Here is a 23979-nt window from a genome sequence, read left to right as displayed (position 1 = left end):
CATTATTTTTCCTAAATAATGCACATGTGTGAGAGTAGAGAGAGTTGTATTTAAGGAAGTGTGTGACGCACTTATAGAATATATTCTATTCAAATTGAGCTTTCTTATACATATCCTATGTTTTCAATCAGATTAAACAATGAAAATCAATGAGCTTTACACAAAATCTTCAGTTAAAAACAATCGATTTTTAAAGGAGCAACCTTTATTATAAAACTGTTCAAATGATTTAAGCAACCTATCTACATGATATTCCGTCAAAATGAAAAGTTTCACTGCCACCCAATTTTCACACTTGTGTGGAACAAAGAAATACATTTAAGCAACTCATTATTTCATATGCTTAATACCTCGTCATTGCTATTAAGTTATTTAAAATGTAACATAATAAATTATTTATGCATTATGCAAATTAATTGACGCTAATTATGGCAATAAACTGTCAACCATTGCCAAAGAATTTGTTAAGCTGTTTGTCTAAAGCTCACATGATTTGACCGATAATTGATGGCACTCGTATAGGATTCAAAATAAGCTGCACGACAGGATAATTGAAAGTGACAAACAAACTAACAGGCACAACTAGGCAAATAGGCAGATCCTGGCTCAAGGACAAACTGAAAGTGGCCTGCTGTTAATAGATTTACGGCCAGGAATGTGGCGACTGTTAAGTAAACATAAAATTTTATAAAGCTGGCATAATTTCCGTTCTGTGATGATGGTCAGTTGTGTGTGTGTGTGGGCAAGAGGGAATGGTTGTCCTGTGAGAGGCCTCAAAATGTCCATCAAAATGTCAGCAGGCATAACTGTGGCCGCCGCAGCAAAAACTGATAAGATATGAAAAGCAATTTACGTAAACTGTCAACGACAAATTCGCTCTTGCAGTGCACAGGCACATAGACGGGTGAATGGAGAAGGAGGGAAGAGGGTGTGACACAGCCAGAAGCTGCGGAATTAAATTACCAGGCTGGTAAATAAGATATTTATGCATGGTATATGTGGCATTTATGGCATATAATCAGCGTGTCAGTTATAGTTTTCTTATTGCATGCCAATTTGTTAATACCACATGAGAGAGGCGTGGCATGAGGCGAGCTCTCAGCCCCCCTCGACTAGTTGATGCGCCTGATGATGTGATCAAAGAACAAGCATTGTCCATAGATGCTGGAACTGTAGACACTCCGTTTGGCGTTCTTAGACCAATTGCAAGTGCAGCCAGCATTCACGCAGATTATCTTGTGATCGCCCCGATGCATCATCAGCAGGCTGTGCGCCCTGCCGGAAACGACCTTGAAATTTGCGCTATTGTTGCATTTGACCTTGTTCTTGTACCAGTCGAAGAAGCTCAGGTGAAACGGCTGGGGTATAAGCTTATCCTTGCCCTCAAATATGGCTGGCCAGTTGACATAGTGCTCGGAGTGCTTGTAGTGCGATTCCCTCAAACTTTCCTCCAGATCAATAAAACCCGAGACCTCAAGGCCCTGTTTCGAGCGCATTACCAGAAAGATAATGGTCTGCAAAATATAGTAATACCTTAAAAGTTTCAAATTAATTGCAAAAAGGGCATAGTTTCTACTTGCCGATATTTGTTTATTAAGCAGCTGATATTCCCGGTCGGCAAACTCCTTGAGCACACTATCATTGCCTTCATAGTCCTCACCGAAGAGCGTGGATTCGCTGATGCCACGTGGATTCAGCATAATCTCAAGTTTCTTGCGCTGCTCCGCGTATTCGGAACGGCTCAGCAGGCGACCCATGCAGCTCTTGCCACACGCATTCTGTATGAACTGCCTGCTGAGGCTCCAGTTGCGCAGATAGCGCACATCGTTTATATTGATAAAGTGATCCAAGTAATCCTCGTACGAGTTGTAGTTCAGCAGCGTCATGCCGTCCGCCTTTGACCCCCAGGCGCATTTAATTAACAAGCAGCAATACAACTAGAAAAAGAAACGAAATGCACTAAAATAAAGCAACTGATGTAAATGGGGAAAATCAAACTGAAAGCTAAACGGAAAACTCGAAAACCAAAAATGAAAATTGCTGAAAACTGACAGCAAAATCGTTGCTCAAAGGCACAACTTTACTGGGCTATTATGTAATTTTTGTTTTCGTGCCGCATATAAAAATAATTAAATACTCTGCGGCACACACGCACACATACTCGCTCGCTCGTGCTTGAAATTTAATAAATGGAAAAACTTTACAATACCTCTCGCCAAAAGTTGTGCATATTTTCAATTACAGTTTTCTATGACGACGACTGATGCAAACACACACACAAATACACACACACTTGCACACACACATGCACACTAATATAAATACACATTTTCCCAACACATATGAAACTAATTACTTCATCAACATTTAAAGGCGTGCGGCATATGAAAATTCTCCTTTTTCAGCCTGCGCGAATGCATCGAATTTCTTCTGCTATTTTTGTAGCACACAACTTTTTGCCATTATGTTCAGATTCTGTTAAATACATATCCCATGTAAAGGGGCATATTAAAAGCTGTTCGAGAGCCTGCGGTAGGCATATCTTAGCTGTCTTGCGGCTGCCTCAAATATTCATCTCTTTTTGCAATATATGAATCGAATTCAACTGCAAAATCTATCCAAAATATTTTATTTATTTATTCTTTCATTTAATTTATTTGTTTATTAAGTACATTTATATGGTAACATGGACTGTTCAGCTGACTGCTGTAAGCCTTATTCGAGCTTGATTATTTATCGAATTTGGAACGTATAAGAAGCAACTATTTTGACACTGCTCGACTAGCAGATGCCCTTTGCCAGTGCTCTGCTGCTAAATATTATTACATTACTTTTTGCCCGATTATTATTATTATTAATAATTAAGTTACTTTTATTATATTCTTATTTAAATATTTTATAATGACTTTTGGATTAATAAAGTCTGCTGCTCTTAAAACACACTGCTTAGAGGGTATGTCATATTCTTGTCATTCTACATTTGTGAATTCATGAGCTGATACCTGTTGCTTGAAAGGTTACGCTATCCAGAGTATGTTATGCAGGGTATTTTAACATAGTATTTTATAAGGGTATGTTATAAGGGGTTTATTGAATTCTGGTGACATAATTTGAAGAAAATCTTGTTTTTATTACTGATTTCTACGAAAGTCGATGCTTTTTACAGGGTATCTGAAGGGCCAGCCACTTAACTTATTGCGTATTGCTTTCTTACTTATTTTCAATTTTAGCACAATACAAAAATGTACTCTTGAATGTGTGTGTGTGTGAATTTACGCTATTTAAACACACTTCCCACTGTTTGCTGTTGCTCCTGCTGCTGCTGTTGCTGCGTCGTTGCTGTCGCTGCTGCAATTAACATGCTGCTGCTGCTGCTGCTGCAGTTAGTGCTGTTGCCACTGCCAACACTTGAAGCTGACTCTGGGAGCTGTTGCAGTTGAGGAGTGCTACCATGAGGATGTCGCCTGCTGCTGCTGCTGCTGCTCCGTTTTGCGTGCTTTGTCACCATCTTGCTGTTGGCCGCCTCCTTCGGCGCGTAAATTGCTACTTCGCGGAGCTGCCAACTCCCCTGCCCGTACACCCCACTGTGCTGTCCCTAGCTGCTGCACAATTTTCCCTTCTTCACTTTTCTGGTACTTCCCCACGTTGAGGAGACGCTATTGTTTGACTTGGTCATTAGTAAATGTACTTTGTCGCAGCGTAAAAAGGAGTTAAGTGCGCACTCTAAGGATTTATGCGACTCTCAGTGTGGGGGTGTGTGTGTGTGTGTGTGAGCTTAAGCTGCTAGCATGGATCCGCATTCAATGCCTCAATGCCCAGCAGTTGCCTTCAGAATGCGTTAAGTGCGCATTTCTGATGAATGGGCCGAATGCTGTTTGGCAATTGAAAGGGTTGAGTTTAAGGTTGAGATTGAGGTCGAGCTAGCAACTGAGGTTGGAACACAACTGGCACAGCTTTCATTAGTTTATGGCCAATGTCTATCATGGGCACTGTGAATGCTATCGCAACAGCTGAGACACAAAGATGAATTGGTTTGTTCAATGTCTAAGACATATTTAGATAAATGTGGTGAGATATACAAATGTATATCTTCAATGGGAAATATATATGGACAATGAATTTCGTATTCGAAACAGTTTAGAAATTCGACGAGAATTCAACAAAACAAATACCTAACAATATTTACCTCAAATAAAATAGCCTATATAAGAAGAAATCGTTTATCCATCATCTAAAATGATATTTTTAATTATTGCAGCTAATCAAATATCAAATTTATAATATTAAAAACGTAAATACAATATTTTAATTAAATTCAATCAAAACCCCACCTTAAATCGCCTTGAACGTTTGCACTGATATTGTAAGCGAGAACACTTCTAAATTATTAAATTTGATTTTCAAAAAGCCCTAGCTTATATTTCATCATTAGATTACAACGAAGCCAACTGCCATGTCATGAATATCTAATAGCATGCAATGTGCACACTAAACTCGTCTTGCCCCCTTGTCATTGCCCCTTCCTCTATCTAGACGATTCCTTTAGGCAACAGAAATTATCAAGTTGCCATAAATTGCGTACAGACTATCTGCTGCCTTCTTTGCCGTACTTCTTGCCAATCCAATGAAATCAAAGCCACATAAATTGCACAAATAATTCAGCGCTTACCCCCGCCCCTAACCTTACTCTATATAGCCCCCCGCTCTTGTCGTCAATTGCAGTAAATATGGAACGCTTGGAACGCAGCATCAAGCACAGCGAGTGCAGCTGGAGACAAAGGCGTCGTTACAAGCCAAAGGCAAAGCCAAAAGAATCATCACTTAGAGCTGACCGCAATGGCAGCCAAAACACACACACACACACACACACACACACACACCAATACACACACTCACACACACATATACATACACAGGCACTCAGCCAAGTGGGTGCTGTAGCCCGCAATCGATCAAAAGGAATTATGTCTCAACACAATTGTAAATAAATCTTTGCGGCCATGTGGACATTATGTGCATGTTGAGGCCAAAAGGCTTGGCCATATCGTTGTCCCGACCACAGAGACCGCACACACATACACAGGCACAGGCACAGACATTGAGGCATGCGGATAAATCCTGCATATCAAATCTATGAAGATTGAGTGGTAATGTGTGCAAATCTAAAACTCTCTGCCAGAGCCCTGAGCCTGCGCCTGCTGCTGCTGCTGCTACTGCTGCTGCTCTTGGTTTCGGCTCTTGGTTACTCCCAGTTTCGCCCAGCTCAGATCCTGCTGTTCGTTGTCCTTGTGCTGGCCGTTGACATGTTAGTAAATTGGTCCTTAGCCGATTGCATCAATTGCTGGAACATGGAGACAACGGTTTCCGTTCCTTCATCTCCCCGCCATACATATGGTTCGTCCTGGCTGCCTTGTCCCATCCGCTGTACAACTAGGGAATTAAGTCGAAATGCCGGAAATTAATCTGCTCGAGCAACACAAATGCAATATTATTCAATGAGATTTTACAAGTGTCCTTGTCATTAGGAAATTGCCTCGCCTCGGAACATCGGGTCCTGCGGCTACAAAACCCAAATTTATAATGCGCATCGATAATGATTTGTTATTTAAAGCTCAAATAAATATCCGTCAATTTTGGTGGGACAGAGCAAGAGAAAGAAATACACAAAAAAGAAAAGGAAATACAATTCCAAATTAAAATAAAGCACGCGCGAGGCACATGCAAAGTGCTTGTTGTTGCTGTTTACCTATCATGTGGCACGCAAAACCACAAGAAACTTATCGACACATAATCAAGAGGCGGCAGCCGGCGCAGGATTTGAATTTGAGCATGTGAATCATGGCCCAAGTTTTCTGTTTTCTTCTATGTATATATATTTTATTTTTTTTTTTTGGATTTTCTTTTACAACATTAATTTGTTTCTGCTGAAAGTGCCGGGGGCTTTGTGCAATCAGCGCGAGGACGAGCCGCACGGCCGCTGTCTTGGCAGCAAAGCCTTTTGATGCTGTCGGGGGAAATTCGGAAATTCGATAGCAGGAAATGAATCGGTCGACAATGCGGCGTATGTGCAACGCGTGGCAACAATCGCAATAGCCTCGGCTGCAAAAGCAACAGCAACAGTTATGTGAACAGCCATTTAGTCCCTTGGGGTAGGCAGCGGCAGTCGCAGTAACATTCGCAGCAGTAGCAGTAGCAGGGGCACCAGTAGCAGTAGCAATCGCAGCAGCAAACGTAGCAGCTGAGCGAGTTTTCACATTCATTTCCAATCAATTTTCGCCAAATTATATACACCCATAGATTTTACGCTGTTTTAAAACTACTCTAAATTTTTATAATAAAATTGATATATTATTTAAATATGTAAGCTAATATTAACGTTAGTTCATGAACTAAAATTAAAAAATATATATATACAAATCTGTATTATATAATTTATATTCAATATTATATATTAATATATAATATATTGTATTTTATAAAAAAAATATCATTTCTTAAATTATATTTAAATATTTGATATTTGATATTGTAGGCGATTTCTGGAACTAGCCTGCATATAAATACATTTCAGGTGATACAAATAAATATTGTACACTGCTTACCTTGGTCTCAGTTGATATTTAAAGTAATGGTCCTTAATGGAAGTTGACTTAAAAGAGATTGAAATTTTCTTTTAAAAGCAAAACAAAAGTTTTACTTTGCAAATATATTGAACAGCAACTGGCAGAAAGTGGTGACAAATCTGTAAAAGTTTAACCTTAGTATGCGAATGAGATACAAATGTATCTAGATTATTCTGGCTAAGGCTATAATATTTAATTAATAGTTATTGTTATTATTATTATTACCAAAAAAGCAAATCGTGAGTTCTAAAATAATTCTGTATTTAAATGTATCATTAATTTACCCTCCACATTTATAAGCCTCATCTCCTTATTTCTAATGCTTGCCCCAAGTTATGAAATGAAATTTTGTTAGCTGATTAAATGGAATTAAATGGAATATCCGAACTGACAATTTTTGGAACATTCCATTATGAAACGCTCCGTTAGCTGACAGTATTCAGCTTTAAGTACTTTGTACATTGATTGTACAAAATTGTGGGGGCAGTGTGGGGAATGGGCGTGGCAAGCATTTAGACGGGCAGCTGCTGCCTGTCGTCTCCATTGTTTGGCACCTGATGTTGTTGTTGCTGCTTGTTGTTGTCTTTTGTTGTTGTTGCTGCTGCTGCTTCATGTTGCTCGTGATGCTGCCCATTAAAATGGCCTTGCCATATGCCGGGCATATTAATTTTTGTTCCACATGAATGTGGGAAGCGTCTGCCCATTAAAATCCCCTACTGATGCTTCACATAACGTGACACGTGAGCATCGCTTACGTAGTTATGGTTATCGCTTTTACGTAATTTGCTCGTTTATGGCACGCAGTCATTATTGTGGCAGGTGTTGTTGTTGCTGCTGCTGCCTTTACATGCTCAATTAGCATAGGAGGATGCTGAAAAGCCTCTGAAGGCTTAGTGGCAAACGATTCGAAGGCATTTTTGATTGCTTATCTACTTTAATGTTAATTAAGCTTTAACACAAATGCAAGCAGGCTCCTGATTATGATTATGAGCTCCAGGCAAATTGCATTTGACTGGAACTGAAGATTAAATCTTCTCAATGAACTGCAACGAGTTGAATTAAGCTCTTTACTTAAGCTGTTTGGGAGGTTTTGGTGCCTCAACTGTCTTAGGATATCAGGATTAATTTAAATTAAGAATTTTTATTCATATTTTTTATCAATACGGATATAAAACGAATACCTGACAGGCAAGTATATTTAAGAAGTAGGCGTGAGCATATGTTGTAAAATAATTAACTAATTTTGTGGATTTAGCTTGAACTTTTCTTGGATGCATTGTAATTATATTTTATAGAAAAAAATATACTTGCGATGGCAATTTAGAAGGATAGATAAGTACATATTATAATATTTTTAATAATATATATTATATATTTACGAGTATAAATATAAGAATATCACATAACATTGATTGCAATTTAACGGGCAGGTGTGAACATAGCTAAAAATGCTATATAAACAAAAACTTTCTGCAGTTGACTATGTCAATTCTTGTGTGAAAAGTTTGCTTAAATAAAACAACAGACAAACAAAACGAGTTGGTATGTCCAGTTAGCTGCTTAAACTAACCACAAAAGTTTCTGGCTTGGCAGTTTGGCTTCTAATTATTTACAAATGGCCAACGCAATGAAAGGAACAGCAGCTGCAGCCAGGCTGGCTGGCTGGCCAGCTATGGTCCGAGAAAGGCGAAATCCTTGCAGCTAACCGCACAATTTTGTTATTTTTGTGGTGCTGGCAAATTTATCTAAACTTGCAGGAACCCGCAGCAGCAACAGCAGCAGCAACAGAAGCAGCGGCAGGGGCAGCATTACAAAAGCACAAAAGAAAGAAATGTCTGGGTTTGCTGTCAGTGCTCATTTGGTTGAGACTGTTGGGAGACAGCACAAGGACCAAGGGACCAAAGACACATACGCGGCAGCATGCAGAGAAAGATAAAGAGAAATTTAGAGATAGAGAGAGTCGTAAGGGGTACTCAGAGGGAGAGTGAGAGAGAGACAGAACAGCACATCCGTTGGCCAGTTTATTTTGGGGGCATTTGCGGAGTATCAAAACAAAAGTGAATAAGTTGTTGCCTGTGGAATTTATGTTGTGTTTACTTAAAACTGCAGGCCACATAGCCAGTCAACAGCCAACAGGCTATCGCTACAGTTGTTGCAACAACACATGTGGCAAGTGGCAAGTGTCGTGGGTTTTCGGAGTTTACTTCTAATGTTAGTTTACAAGCTGAACTGAGACTAAGCATATTTGCTTTAAAGCTAAACTCATATTTATACATGCACCCTCTCGCTCTCTCTCGCCTGCTTCTCTCATTCGCTGCGTCTCTCTGTTACGCTTGTAACTTAATTTGCTTTGGCTTAAGTCGAGCTGCGCCGGGTGCAAGTTTTATTTGGGGCCATCAAATGTCATTTTAATCATATTTCTTGATATACCCAACTTCGCCTTTGTGGCCTAATAATGCCCCAAAGCGTTTTACCAAAATTGAAAACTCGTGCAAATAATTTGCATAATGTGCCTTGGCAGGCGCTCGCACGCACACACACACACACACACACACACAGATGCTCACACACTAACAGCAAGCGTGTAAACCTCACTCAGACAACGAGAAATTTCTTTGTACTTGACAAGAAGCTGGCAAAACACCAAAAACAAAAAGAAAGCAAACTTCTCCTTGGATTGCCGAATATTAAGTACTCTTTATCCGAGTTTTAAAAAATAAGTTAAAATTAATCATGGCTTAGTTTGCAAGCGGTCATGTTAAAAGTAGTCAAGATTATATATGACTTTTATGTTCGGAAATGTCTTTCGGTCACAAAATTACAGTACCCAATGCTAGGGCATAGGAAAAATGAGAAAAATTGCGAGAAGCTGAGCTGTCAACACGCTCACAGCATCGCTCTTCAGCTGAGCTTGGCTCATATTTATATTTTGCATTATTTATGCATATATAATACGTTTCCAACGGGCCCACACAATGGGCCCTAAATGTCAAGTAATTCAATATATCATATGCAAAGCAGCTACTTCTGTTTCAAGAAACTCGCTGTCAGCACTTGTGAATTTTCAAATAAATTTAATAGATTTAAACGACAACTGCAAAGAAAACCAAACCTGCCAGTATTTTCCCTAAAGAAGGCGTGCCTGTGACGCCCAAGCGCTTAAGAGGAAGACTATGGCAACCTAAATTTTAATATAAGGCTTCAAGAATTCACTAAAAATGAAAATCATACTGACGAAAATAAGCCCCAACAAATGAACATGAAAATATTTTAAATAAAAGCGACTATTTATAAATATTTCGATTGACAATTCGATTTGTCCAGATTACTGCATATTTTTAAAGACAAATATCTACATATACCCCACTGTGCATTTGCCAAAGGCGTCATATTTAATATTCAAGCGACGGCATATTTCACTGGGAAAACGAAATTAGCCTTAAATTGTTCGCCGCCAAGCGACATGGTTATTAAGTGCTCCGCATGCACTTGCCACACACACACACACACACACACGCACAGCTACATGCATATAATATATACTTGTACAAGTTGATATACTCACGGCCATGGATATAGATACTTTATTTATGACAACGAGTGACATTAATGAACATGACCCAAACTGCCGACTTTTCTCGAGTCCTTGTTGATATTGTTGTTGTTGTTGTTTTTGTTGTTGTTGTAGTTGTTGTCATTAACCTGAATTTATTTATATGGCTAAGAGCTATGCCTATCTCTGTCACTCGCACAGCGACTCTTGACTCTTGGCTGCAATAATTGCTGCCAAATTGCAGTCAGCGCTGCCGCCTGACCTGGGCAAATGGCCAGAAGCAGCCAGAAGTGGCACTGACTCTGGTCAAGCGGGTGCACACGGGGCAGCAATGCAAACTTAATTGAAGTGTAAGCCGTTGAAGTTGAAAACTGCAGCAGCTCCAATCCGGAGCGAAGCCAATGCCAAGTCACGTCAACGTCACGAAGCAGCAAAAAAATAACTAAAGCTGTTAGGGCAAGTGGGTGAACGATGAGATAAGGGGTGCGGGCGGAGCACTGTCTCCTAATGGATTAATTTACTTTGTCGCCGCTGCTAAAGCACTTGAAGCTGTGGCAGCTGAGGCAGCGGAGCGTGTAAAAGGTTTCTGTGGCCATGCCACGCCCACCATTCACGCTTGCTTTGTCGCCCCCCGCCATTAGAGCGGCAAGTAAATGGTGCATGCCGCATCGAACCTAATTGAAATGCTGATGAAAAGAAAATGGCTGTTTTCAAAAACAATAATGAAAAGTGAAATAACAATAAAGCGTTTGCCAGAGACACACACACACACACAGAGATACACAAACACACACACGCACAGTGGGAACACTTAACCACGAGCTGATAAAAAGCGAGACGAAGCGAAACCGAAACGGAAACTGAAACTAAACAAAACAAAGCCAAACAACGGCAAAGCGGAAACAATGTTGCCCGTGTTTTCTAATACCCTGTGCACACAGCAGCGACCAAAGGGTATGTTAGGTACAAGACATTGGTCTTAATCTTCTTTTAATCGAAATAAAGTATTTAAAATTAGAATTTTAATTGTATGGCATATTTTATGTTATTAACTTTAGAATTTACAAAATATTTATTTATTTATTTTTTATTCAAGTTTTTTATTATTTAAGTTGAGTTTTCTTGGGTAACCATTAGTTGAGCTGTCGCACCTGTGGCAGGCGCTTTTGTTTGTCAGCGTGTGTGTGCTTTGCTATTGTTGTTTTTGTTTTTGGTGTAGCTCCACAAACGGCAGCTAACTAACCATAGCAGACACCCGGCCAGCCTCTTTGTGAGCTGGCCAGGCGCCGGCAGCAAAAAGTGGCCCCCGTGTTGGTCCCCGTTATGCCATATGTTGGTCAAAAATAAATTGAAGTGGTTTCCCCCCAGTCGACCTACATAAACATATTTTAGCCACTCAGCCGGCGAGTTGTGTATCTTTGTGGGTACCTTTCCAGTGTGTTTGCATGTGTGTGTGCGTGTCTGCCTGTGTGTGGGAAACATTTAGCAAGCGGCGCCTTAACGTATGCAACATTATTTCAAACACTAAAATAAAAAGCCCAACACTATAGCCACAAAGGCAGCGAGCGAGAGGAAAGCGTGCTCTGCTAAGGGGTGAGCAGTGAGGGGAGAGGGGCTGCGAGAGGTGTTGTTGATGCCGTTTTGGCATTAAATTAGGTGGCTGTCGGGCAATGTGGGCAAACGTTGTCCTGGCCAGGTGCTAGAGCTTAGCCCGGTGTCGTTACATGTTGCCCGCATGTAAAGTAGTTTTTATGTGACAGACCCCTCACGCCCCTCCGCTCATCATATACCTCTTTTTGTGTGTGTCTGTGTGTGTGTGTCTCCCGTGGCTTGTTGTGAGTGCATCATTAATTTTAATTTGTATAGCCTGAGCCGACAACGTGGCCATCAACCAGCCAGCCAGCAGGCACGCCAACTGCCAGTCGACAGCAAGGACACCCAGGACACTTGGCCAATTGCCACACACACACACTCACACACCCGCTCAGCTGCCGCTCATGCTGCCGCTGCTCAGCTCTGGCGCAACCGCAATCTGAGAGCGTCACTTGCATCGCTGTTTAGTTTCACTTAAAGTGCCTCTTTGTCTCCCCGTTGCTCTCTTCGCTAATCTACGTGTCGCCTCTTGGCCCACTGTGCAAGTCCTTGTCCGTGTCCTGTTTGACTTTTTGTGCCCCACTGCTTGCATTTTGCGGTTTGCTAAATTATGAATTGTGATGAAAATGAAAATGAAAATGTGTTTGCCTCAACTTTTTTTTCGACCACTAAATTATTTTTATTTTCTCCTTTCTTTATTTGGTATTTTCTCTGCCGGTTGTGCAGCACATTTTTGTGCAATATTTATTGCACTTTTCTTTGCCGCAGAGAAGTGCTCAATCTGACTGTTTACTTAAGGAACATGGCACAAATATTTAGGCTAATTTGGTTTTAATCTTCAATTTCATTTTCAACAATTTTATCTTGATTGAAAACGATTTACCTTTTGTTTTCCTATTTTGTAATTTCATTTTATGCATTCGTTGCATAAAAGGATTTTGACTTCAAAATTGGTCCAAAGACAGCACTAATATTTACACTGACACATATAACTCAGTTAAATTCCACTTAAAGATTCTATTTTTATCACATAATATTATAATTTTTCGATAAGCTTAATATGTGATATGCATTTTGATTAATATTACTATTTTGATTATATTTGATTAAATTACTGACAATATTATTATTTAACTTAGGCACCCGTAGACCAAGTAAAAGCCAACATGCCACCCACTTTCTAAACTATTGCTTTGGGCACCTAACGCCCTCTTGCAACCAACCAATTAGCCAGTTTCCATTACCAAAAATTTAACCGCAATTTCACACTGTTTCCCCTTGCTAATTAGCATCGTTTCCTCTGCTCCCCAGCCCCACTGTGCCATCTCAGTCAACTGTTCTGCACTTGCTGTTGCTAATTTTCATAAGCTTTTTTTTGCTTGTTTAGCAACTGGCAACTACTTAACTACCTTCTATTCAAGCCTTCATCCTTGGCACATAAAAATCCGCAACTAATCACCGCATAAACATAGCCGAAAAACTTTTCCTAATGTTAACTGCCAGCCGCATCACCGACAGCTGCATATAAAAAAAAGGAGGAAGATACATTTAGAGCGGCTCACATACGCAGCCAATTAGTGGATACATGTTTACTACAGTAAACTATAGCATACTATGCATATACCTACGAATATAAAGTTCCCTTTCTCGTTATATACCCTGTACCTATGGTCCTTTGCAATGTGTTGACTGCTTTCTTTATTATTATATTTATTTTTCTTATTATTATTATTGTATTTTTATTATTCTGTTAAGAAAACAGAGGCACCCCATCATAGGAGAGTTTACAGAAAGACGTTAACAGAGGAACTTTAACAGCGCTATGTTAAAAAGTGACTTACGAGAAATCCTTACGAATTGTCAAATTTAACTACATCACTTCATCTACTGATTTTTGGTTATCCGTAAAAAGATTAAGGGGCTGTCTTTTAAAGAGAAATCTTTAAAAGAACCTTCGCAGTTATTAGCCGAACTAGTGCTGAGGGTATCCTTGCGTCAACGTCTCTTCAGTATTCTGCTGCAGCAGCTGCGCCTGAAGGATGGGGCAAGTGGCATGAGGGGTGCTCAACATGAACTGTGCGGATATAAACTTGCAATCAGCGGTTATGTTGAGCAAGGCAGCGCCTCTCGCACTCGAAACACACAGCAACATAATTACACTTGTCAGTTCATTGTGCCACAATGCGGCAGGCAAAGTGAGAGAAAGAGAGCAAAGGAGTGTGAGAGTGAGAGGGAAAAGGCATTCGTATAGCTGGCATGTGGGCAGGTCAGCGTCCGAGCAAATGGAAACGACGCGTGTAACGAGCGTCGCCAACGCATGTTGCACGTGCCAATGATGATGATGATGATGTTGATGTTGCACCATTTGTTGTGGCTAATTGCGTTAAAACCGCATGTCTAGCCATTGGAACGTGACACATATTTTTTTGCGATTTTCGGTTCACGGCAGCAACTTATTTTAAAATATGCACAAGATTATTGCCCAGCAAACACACAAACACTCAAACGCACATACCGCATATTACGTGCCACAATATTTCGAATATAACTGACAGACGGACAGGCAGTCAGACAGTCAGTCGAGCGAAGCCATGGCCATGAGCAATAGCTAAACGCTTTTAGCTTTTTGGCCACTTTTAGTCAGTCAAGCGCCCAGCCCTGCCCCCTGTTGTACGGCTAAATGTCAGCTTCAATCAGCTGTGCAGTCAGCTGTCGACAACAACGTCGCTCATCCGCCCCGTGTTCGCAGCGCAACAATTGCGCCTGGCAATAAATTTATCCAATTTGTTGTTGTTGTTGCTGTAGTTGTCGTTTTTCCATATTTATTGCTCTCGTTTTTCTTGCTTTTACCAATAACCAAATGCAAACATGGAAACAAAAAGCAGAAAATGGAAATTCTCTGCAGGCAAAGCTGAAATATTCTATTAAAATATGCCATAGCTCGCAACATTTGGAATCACTTTGCGGCTCGTAGAACTGTTGATTAAAGTATTTATATTTCGATTCCGGCGCTGCTTGAGGTACGTTTTATAATTTAAGCTTTTCATAAACTATATTGTAGCAAGCTGTCTCACAATATCGCAATTCCTTTAGTGCACAGCTGAAGTGCAATAAACTACAGCAAAGAACGCGCCGCAGAGCTGGGTTCGATGTTCTGCTGCTTGTTGATAGACACAAAACTTTATTCACTGCCAATATGCCGCTCGGTTATGTGGCTTTCTACCAGCTGAATACCCTGTAAACAAGTAAAAATACAAGGTGTGAAATATGCGCTATCAAGCGACTAAAGTTTACCGTGCAATTTTTAAGCAAGTAAATCTTGAGAGAGAAAAGTATGCATAAACCCATAAATATTCATCACACAAATATTTATGTTTTTGTATTTATTTTTCAACTAATCAATTATTTTTTATATTATTTAATAGTTAACAGATATAATAGTGACTGAAATTAAAGCTTTTCCTCAGAAAATATATATATTTTGATTGACAATTTAAAATAAATAATACATAAAAAAATAGTCCAATCATTATTCTAATATGTGATTAACATTAAAATAATAAAATAAAATTACGAATAGGTTGATTATTTTTGCACGTCAAAAGTAAAAAAAAAAAAAGAATTTAAATTCTGATAGGAAACGAAATTAATTTACAATATTTTATTAAAATTAAATTAAAATTCTACATGATGCAAATACGAAAGCTGATTTAAACTATAATTTATAATTATTATTATTAAGAACTATTCTATGTGAGATTGTCTAGAGATTTGTTTGTCAAACATTGAATATGTTAAATATATATTAAATAAATATTTTAATAAATAATTATAGATTTAGCCAGGGTATCAAGCAGTCTAGCATGGCCCTGCTTTCAAGTTGATTTTTTTTCCCGCGTGTGTTGGCATTTTCGCATGTTAGAACACACTCTCACACACACACACACACTAGCAAAAGGAGCAGTTTGAGCCATAAATAAAATTTAAGCTACACGATGACGACAACAGCGCACATGTGTTTGTGTGTGTGTGTGTGAGCACTCAAGCAACAAAAGGTAGCGCAGCGGCATTTGATTTATGATTGCTCAGCTAGTGAGGTTAAGACTTTGAAAATATTTTCACAGACACACAAAATACGGAGTACCGGAGCACGATACAGGAAGGGAGGGAATAAAGGGAAGCCTATAGAAATGAAGAGGAGAAGCGTGGTGGAGCTTGGGGCTTGGGAGCTGAATGGCAGCCGCATTGGGCTGAAAGGACAACTACCTAAGCGTAAACATGCCGGAGCCCAGGTCCTTGGCCGTTTTGTGTGTGTGTGTGTGTGTATATGTGTGTATGTGGGCTGCCATAAAGCTTTTATTAGTTGCGGCTTCAGCTAAGCATAATGAAAGTCGCACACACAAACACACACACACACATGCTTATGATCCTGCTGTTCAATCTAATGTCGCACATGTCAAAAACTGTGGAAATTTGCCTAAGAATCTCGCACGTTTCAGCTTAGCAGCCTGCACTTCCGTCTGCCAGTCCGTCGGCTTCGTGCCTGTGCGCCTTATCGGGCCAATAACAAAGTCTGCGCAACTCTTGCAACTTTTGGCCATAAGTCTGGAAAACTTGCAGTTACAGTGCGACCCTGCCATGCTCCGGCCCAGCCACTGCCGTTGTTTTGGCAAATAAACTTGCATGTGCTTCCAGCGAGTGCGCATCATCAACTTAACCTGTCTGTCAATAGCTGTCTGGCTGGCTCTTCTCACGCATATTATCAAGTTTTTGTTACGTTATTAACGGCATTTTTTTTCATATCTGTTAGCCCGGCTTACGGTTCAAGCCTTGCCTTCAGGCTCGCTTACTTAGACTGCTTTTCACATGTATTTAGCCAGGTTTGGCTCCTTAAATTTCTTATAATTTTCAATTTATCATAAAGTTACAAATATTTAGCCGGTTGAGAAACCGGTTCGTAAAATAATCGATTCGCAGCCTGCATTTTAATGCGCTGTTGGCTAAAACTGCAAAATCCGAAAGCAAAACCTTTTGGGCCAAAACAATTAAAGTTCTATTAGGCGGCAAATGCAAATGTTGCGTCATTTTTCTCACAGCTCTGCCTGGCATTTTAAGCTGTCACACACACATACACATTCTGTTACACACACACACACACAAACATAACTGTCGCTTAACTGTTTTTTTGCCAGTTTAGTGCATAAGCCGTTTTAATTGTTTCGTTAAATGAGCCGAGCAGCAGCAGCAACTGCAAAAAAAAGCATTTAAAAAGTTAAGTGCCTGATGCGCGGCTAGCAGATACCCTGTGCACCGTTAACACGGCTGGAACGCACATAAAACTGATTTTGGTTTCTTGAATTTTTGATTCTAACTAAAATCGGGTTCTCTAAACTGAAAATCCAACTTCCCCATATATTTGTCTACACTCTAAATCTTGATGTTCACAGCAAAGTCAATTTCTGGATCTACATAAAGCAACTTACAAGCTATCATGCCTCGCTTGTTATATACACACGCACAAGCTTGTTACACCCCTTTAAGTACTATTTTTTATTTTAACAGGGTATACAGAGAAAGAGCTTAAGTATTAAAAGTTGCCGCATAAAAAGTTGTGCATGTTCTTTTATTAGTGCAGATATGAAGAGCTTAACAGTGAAAATAAAACAAAGTACAGCGAGTTTTATTTAGTCTTTAGCAAAAGTGTAATTTGAATTTGAAAATTCAGCTTAATCTGAGTTAAACTATGCCTTGCAATGGACTCCAATTAAGCAGGACTTGATATGCAAATATCACGTAAGATTTTCTCAACTATCATCCATTTAATCACAGACTGTTTCGATGCTTAAAGTAAATTTTATGAGCAGTACACTTAATAAATACTATTTATTTGCTATTTTAGACACCCAGTAAGATTAACTATAAATATGAGTATACGTAGAAGTTGAGCGCATACTAAGGCTTCTAAGGTCTGATGGATTCGAACTAGGGTCCTCTTCAAGGAATGACTCACTCCGACTTCTGGTATTACCGATTCTAGTTTTATTTTAACACTTTTCTTGCAATACTTATTTACACCTTTAGCTAATACTCGGTGTATCAGGTATACAAATATACTCTTCCAAAATTCTATGCACGTGCGAGAACCGTCAGCTGCCACTGTGGACCCCCAAAAATATGGGTATAAGTGTATATTGTATTTGTCCAAATGTATGTAACAGGCAGAAGGAAGCATCTCCGACCCCATAAAGTATATATATTCTTGATCAGCATCAATAGCCGAGTCGATCTAGCCATGTCCGTCTGTCTGTCCGTCCGTCCGTCCGTCCGTCCGTATGTATATACGCACGATCTCAGAATCTATAAGAGCTAGAGACTTGAAATTTTAGATGTAGATGCTCCTAGTTCCCGCGCAGATCGAGTTTGCTTGCGATAATCGATAGCTTACTCCGTTTCCAAGCAATCGATAAAAATCGATATCGATATCCTGTTTTTTGGACAATTTTGGTAAATAATAAGAACTAGAGTCACCAAACTTGACATATAGCTTCTAAAATAGAATATATATATGCATTTGATGTTGGAAGAAGAGAAGGGAGCTCCCGACTAGAACCTCTTACTTGTTTAATATTATGTCATGCAAATGGCTTGGGTATGCAAAGTAAGTATATTGATTTAGATAAAGCTACCTAAATATATGGCTTGAATAAATCCAGTGGAGAGAGCTCGATTGGGACAGTACTTCGTTTAGCATAATTCAATGAATCTCACTTGAGATACTCCAAAAAAGGAGGACTTTGCAAGCGAAACGTTTTTTGGCCAACAACTTTTTTTAATGAAGTAGGGATCCGTACGCATTCAAAATGGTATAACATTTTAAAATGAGATTATATTTACCCGAGATTTTCAAAAAAATCGTCAAACAAGTTGAGATATTCGAACCTACCCCGATTTTGGAAAAAAAACGTGATGTAACCCCTTGCTTTTTGGTCGATTTGGGTCAAAATTTAGATTTTTATTTTTCTGATGCCAATCGATAGTACTGATCCTTACGAGTCAAAAATAGTATATAATTTCAAAATTCTGAGATTATTTGGCCGGGATAGTCTAAAAAAATCAACAAAAAAGATTGATTTTACAAACGAAACGTTTTTTGGTCAACAACTCATTTCAAACTATCAATTTTTAATTTGTTTGAATGCCGTATGATAGTAGGGATACGTACGAATTCAAAGAGGTATAATATTTTAAAATCAGATTATATTTACCCGAGATTTTCAAAAATATATTCAAAAAAGTTTTGATATTCGAACCTATCCCTGGTAATAGCTCTCGGGTAATAGATCTCGGGTAATAGCTCCGCGCGGAGATATGACGTTCCAAAACGACATAACTCCGCGCAGAGATGTGACGTTCCAAAACGATTATTTTTGGCCAAAATTCATTTCAAAATGGTACCCTCAAATATCCTATATGGACATAGGTCACAATTTCCCACCCCCATAACTTGGTCAAATCTCATCCGATTTTCATAAGGTTTTGCTTTTTGCTCATGGTTTGGCCTCATTATGAATTCTGCATCCAAATCTGGAAACATTATTTTTGGTCAAAATTCATGTCAAAATGGTACCCTCAAATATCCTATATAGACATAGGACAAAACTTCCCACCCTCATAACTTGGTCAAATCTCATACGATTTTCATAATATTTAGCTTTTTGTTCATGGTTTGGCCTCATTATCAATTCTGCATCCAAATCTGGATACATTATTTTTGGTCAAAATTCATGTCAAAATGGTACCCTCAAATATCCTATATAGACATAGGTGAAAACTTCCCACCCCCTAACTTGGTCAAATCTCATCCGATTTTCGAAAGATTTTGCTTTTTGTTCATGGTTTGGAATCATTATGAATTCTGCATCAAAATTTGACATAACTCCGCGCGGAGATATGACGTTCCAAAACGACATAACTCCGCGCGGCATAATCTCGCTATGATCAACGGCGGGGTTCCTCCGCGCGGAGATATGTCGTTTCAAAACGACATAATCTCGCCATGATCAACGGCGGGGTTCCTTCGCTTGGAGGTATGTCGTTTCAAAAGGACATAATCTCGCCATGATCAACGGCGGGGTTCCTCCGCTTGGAGATATGTCGTTTCAAAACGACAGAATCTCGCCATGATCAACGGCGGGGTTCCTCCGCGCGGAGATATGTCGTTTCAAAACGACATAATCTCGCCATGATCAACGGCGGGGTTCCTCCGCTTGGAGATATGTCGTTTCAAAACGACATAATCTCGCCATGATCAACGGCAGGGTTCCTCCGCGCGGAGTTATGTCGTTTTGAAACGACAAAGCTTCGCGCGGAGATATGATGTTCCAAAACGACATAACTCAGCGCTAAGATATGACGTTCCAAAACGACATAACTCCGCGCGGAGGTATGACGTTCCAAAACGACATAACTCCGCGCGGAGATATGACGTTCCAAAACGACATAACCGAACGCAAGGATGTCAGAACCTATAAGAGCTAGAGATTTGAAATTTTAGATGTAGGTCCTCCTTGTGTTTGCTTCCGATTATCGATAACTTACTCCGTTTCCAAGCAATCGATAAAAATCGATATCGATATCATGTTTTTTGGGCAATTTTTGTATATAATAAGAGCTAGAGTCACCAAACTTGACATATAGCTTCTAAAATAGAATATATGCATTTGATGTTGGAAGAAGAGGGTTCAGGGTATCCCCTTGTCGGGAGCTCTCGACTAGAGCCTCTTACTTGTTATTTTTTATTTTTGTTATAAATCTGCGCACAATGGGAATAAAACGTAGCGATGTGTAACAGAAATTTGTTTAAAGTTCAATTCAAATGTTTGTCAATATGTTTTATCAAATACCAACAATATTTACACATGCATAAATTTGCCTATCTACAAAATGTAGAACAGTGTGCGAAACAGACAGGGAAAGCGTGATGGAAAAGAGAGAGCATAAGTGAGATAGGGACACGTCCATTTGGGAGTTTTATGTTTGTGTCAATAAAGTTTTATTTTATTATTTGCCTGTATATAGAGTCGAATAGAAAGAGAGAGAGAGAGATCTAGAGAAAGAGAGAGAGTGAGTGAGGGAGAGCGGGTCTTGCTGTTGGCCAAGGGGCCTGACAACGGCAGTCGCATGTTTGCGCTATTGAATTTATGCTTCCCACTACACACACACAGGCACACACAACATGTATTTTTTGTACGCACGTCGCCCGGGCAAATAAAACATGTTGCTCTCTCGGTCTGTTGCCCGAATTCAAACTTATCGAATTTATGTTTGACTGTGTATTGAATTTTAATGCCGCCTGGCATTTCCAATTGTGCGCCCATCCTTTACCCTCGCCCCTACCCCATCCAATCCCCTTTCCGTTCGCTTCAGTTATCAGCATGTACGCACAAAATGCTTGAGGGAATTCGCTGCAAAACTACTTAAAATAAACTCATCCTCGTGCCTGACGCTTAAATTGGATTTTGTGCGGCGCATTAAAAAAATTCAAAATATAAATAAAAAGAAAATAAAATAGCAGAGAACTGTTGAAAAATGCACCAGTCAAATGCGTTGAAGTAAAATATATTTTGTAAAAAATATGTTTACAAAATTCTTTTTGCAATTGCAACCGCAATCAAAACGCGCTGCAAAGCTGATAGAAGAGATTTTGTGCTAGGAGCGCACCGAAGGGACGGCACTTGTGAACAGAGGGGGAGGGAGGTGGTGCAATCATTGCAAGTTTGCCTTGGTGACATTTACATGAAAGAGGAAGCATCAAATGCAGCCACGCCTCCTCTAACAGGCACCGCATTGCCATTAATGCAAGAATTTATGGATGGCAACTAACAACAGCAGCAGCAGCAGCAGCAACAACTACAGCACTGACAAGACTACAGCAACAGCAACAACAACACCAACAATAACAGCAACAACAACAACTACAACAATACGCAATGTTAACGCCATCGTGCGTTGTTAGCAGTTTCAAGTGTCTAGGAAACGGTGCCAGGAGAACGGAAGCAGCAACAACAATGCAACAATGCAGCAACTGTGCTGATAACCATAACACTGAGTGATATACGTATATGCCCAGTCGGACTTTGGTGCATGAATAATATGAATATGTTATCAGTCACATCGGATATGCCTATTTCGCTTTGATATTCAAAATTGGTATTTCATTTTATATGTTTTTTCCTGCACATTTATTTGACCTAATGCCAGAAATGTCCTCTTTTGCTGCCTTTATCCAACTTCGCTGATTTCTTGCCCTACCTGTCGCTGAGAACGTAACGTAAGATTAATTTAAATGTTTTAAAATCTTACACCTTTTGTAACATTCAGTCTACACCAAATTGTCCTGACAAAAATCATGTAGTTCTATTTACAAGTCCATTTCAGGCCCTGTTAAGCACCCATAAAGTAGCAGGATGAGCTTGCGCTGACTGGAAGGTACAGCTGGGCATTTGTGAATCTAGCTTCAAGTGCGTAAGTGTGTGCGCTTGTGTGTGTCTGGCGTGTGCCTGGGTGTCCTGCCTTATTGCTTAACGCAGCAAAAGCATCGGTGCAGGCATTGCAGCGGAACAAGCGACGCGTCCCTACTAATTTCTGCTGCACATGCAATTTTTTCACTCGTTCACTATCGCTCCTCTCTTTCACTCCTACACACGCATGCCACTGCAACTATATCTACTGCTTGCCTGCACTTGTGACAGATTTTTAATACGCTTTCCTGCTTGCAGATAGTACTGGAACAAAGTTTGACAAGACCTGCGACAATTGTGTTTATTGGCAGTGGGAGTAAAACTTTGAAGCAGGCACATTATATACCAATTAATGTATGTGACATAACAAGTAATATATATATTATAATAATATATATATTGAATTAGCAAAAAAAATACCACTCGAAAAATGTTGATAACTTAAGTCTTGAGACAAAAGTATTTGAGAAAGATTTTACAAAATTTTGTTTATACCCTTGCAGAGAGTTTTATAATTTTGTCGTGAAATGTGTAACGCATAGAAGGAGACGTCTCCGACCCCATAAAGTATATATATTCTTGATCTGCATCAACAGCCGAGTCGTTATAGCCATGTCCGTCTGTCTGTTTCCATACGAACTAGTCCCTCAGTTTTAAAGCTATCTTCATGAAACGTTCTCTTTCCGTGGCACGCAGCACATATCATATAGCTGCCATAGGAACGATCGGTCGAAAATTAAGTTGCTTAATGAAAAAAACATTTTGTTTTTCAAGATATCTTGACCAAACTCGGCAATTATTAGTTTTACTATACGCATATATATGCAAAATCCTATTAAGATCGGACCACTATATCATATAGCTACCATAGGAATCCATAGGATCGGTCGATCAGATCCCTACTGGCATTCAAACAAATTGCAAATCGGTCGGTTCACAAAAGTTGTTGACCAAAAACCGATTCGTTTGTAAAGTACACCTTTTTGATGATTTTTTTGAGTACATCGGACAAGTAATGTCCGATTACATCACGTTTTGTCTACTTATTGAACGACGACTTTTTTTAATATGTTAAATTTAACTTATTTCAGGTAAAAACCGTTACATCTTGGCAAAAGGGAGGACAGAAAGAAAAAGCTGGAAAAGGCCAGACAAAGCTTACTTGGGCAACGCCGGATAATACCCGCTAAGTATAGATACATAAAATAAAATCTAAATATTCAAATGCTATAAAACATATATTTGTTTAAGTAACTATATAAATAATAATTAAGCAACGAAAATGCGATGTTATGAAACAAAATAAATATATTGAAAAATAAATAAATTCTGATGTTTTTTTGTACGGGAATTTTTTGGGCAGTTAAGGTGAGTAATTCGAAAGAGTCGACATAGCTTCGCCGTTGATCTACGCGAGATTGTGTCGTTAGAAAACAACTCTCGGGTAAAAAAGTTTGATTTTCGGCGGCAAAGATATGATGTTTGAAAACGACAGAATTCCACGCGGGGATATGACGTTTGAAAACGATATAACGCTTGACGTTGATCATGGCGAGATTATGTCGTTTCAAAACGACATAACTCCGCGCGGAGGAACCCCGCCGTTGATCATGGCGAGATTATGTCGTTTTGAAACGACATATCTCCAAGCGGAGGAACCCCGCCGTTGATCATGGCGAGATTATGTCGT

General features: G+C 39.5%; 1 protein-coding gene across 1 annotated transcript; it reads right to left on the bottom strand.

Moving 5' to 3' along the window:
* Positions 1-975: 975 nt before the first annotated feature.
* LOC115759141 (cilia- and flagella-associated protein 299) lies at positions 976-2034 on the bottom strand. Its single transcript, XM_030699992.1, has 2 exons — positions 1581-2034; positions 976-1514 (listed from the first exon to the last, which is right to left on the bottom strand). Exons 1-2 carry the CDS (start codon positions 1884-1886, stop codon positions 1113-1115), a joined length of 708 nt encoding a protein of 235 aa, XP_030555852.1. The 5' UTR covers positions 1887-2034; the 3' UTR covers positions 976-1112.
* Positions 2035-23979: the final 21945 nt, after the last annotated feature.

This window comes from Drosophila novamexicana, unplaced genomic scaffold (genome assembly GCF_003285875.2).
Source record: "Drosophila novamexicana strain 15010-1031.04,08,12 unplaced genomic scaffold, DnovRS2.1 tig00000193-arrow-pilon, whole genome shotgun sequence".
Taxonomy (NCBI): Eukaryota; Metazoa; Arthropoda; class Insecta; order Diptera; family Drosophilidae; genus Drosophila; species Drosophila novamexicana.
This window is presented reverse-complemented; position numbering and strand designations above follow the sequence as displayed.

What these genes read in the sequence shown, in the direction of transcription:
- LOC115759141 (XM_030699992.1), bottom strand. Translation starts at nt 1,886, where the DNA reads ATGACGCTGCTGAACTACAACTCGTACGAGGATTACTTGGATCACTTT. An exon ending in TGCTTAATAAACAAATATCG is followed by an intron (nt 1,515 to 1,580) that starts GCAAGTAGAAAC and finishes TATATTTTGCAG; the next exon opens with ACCATTATCTTTCTGGTAAT.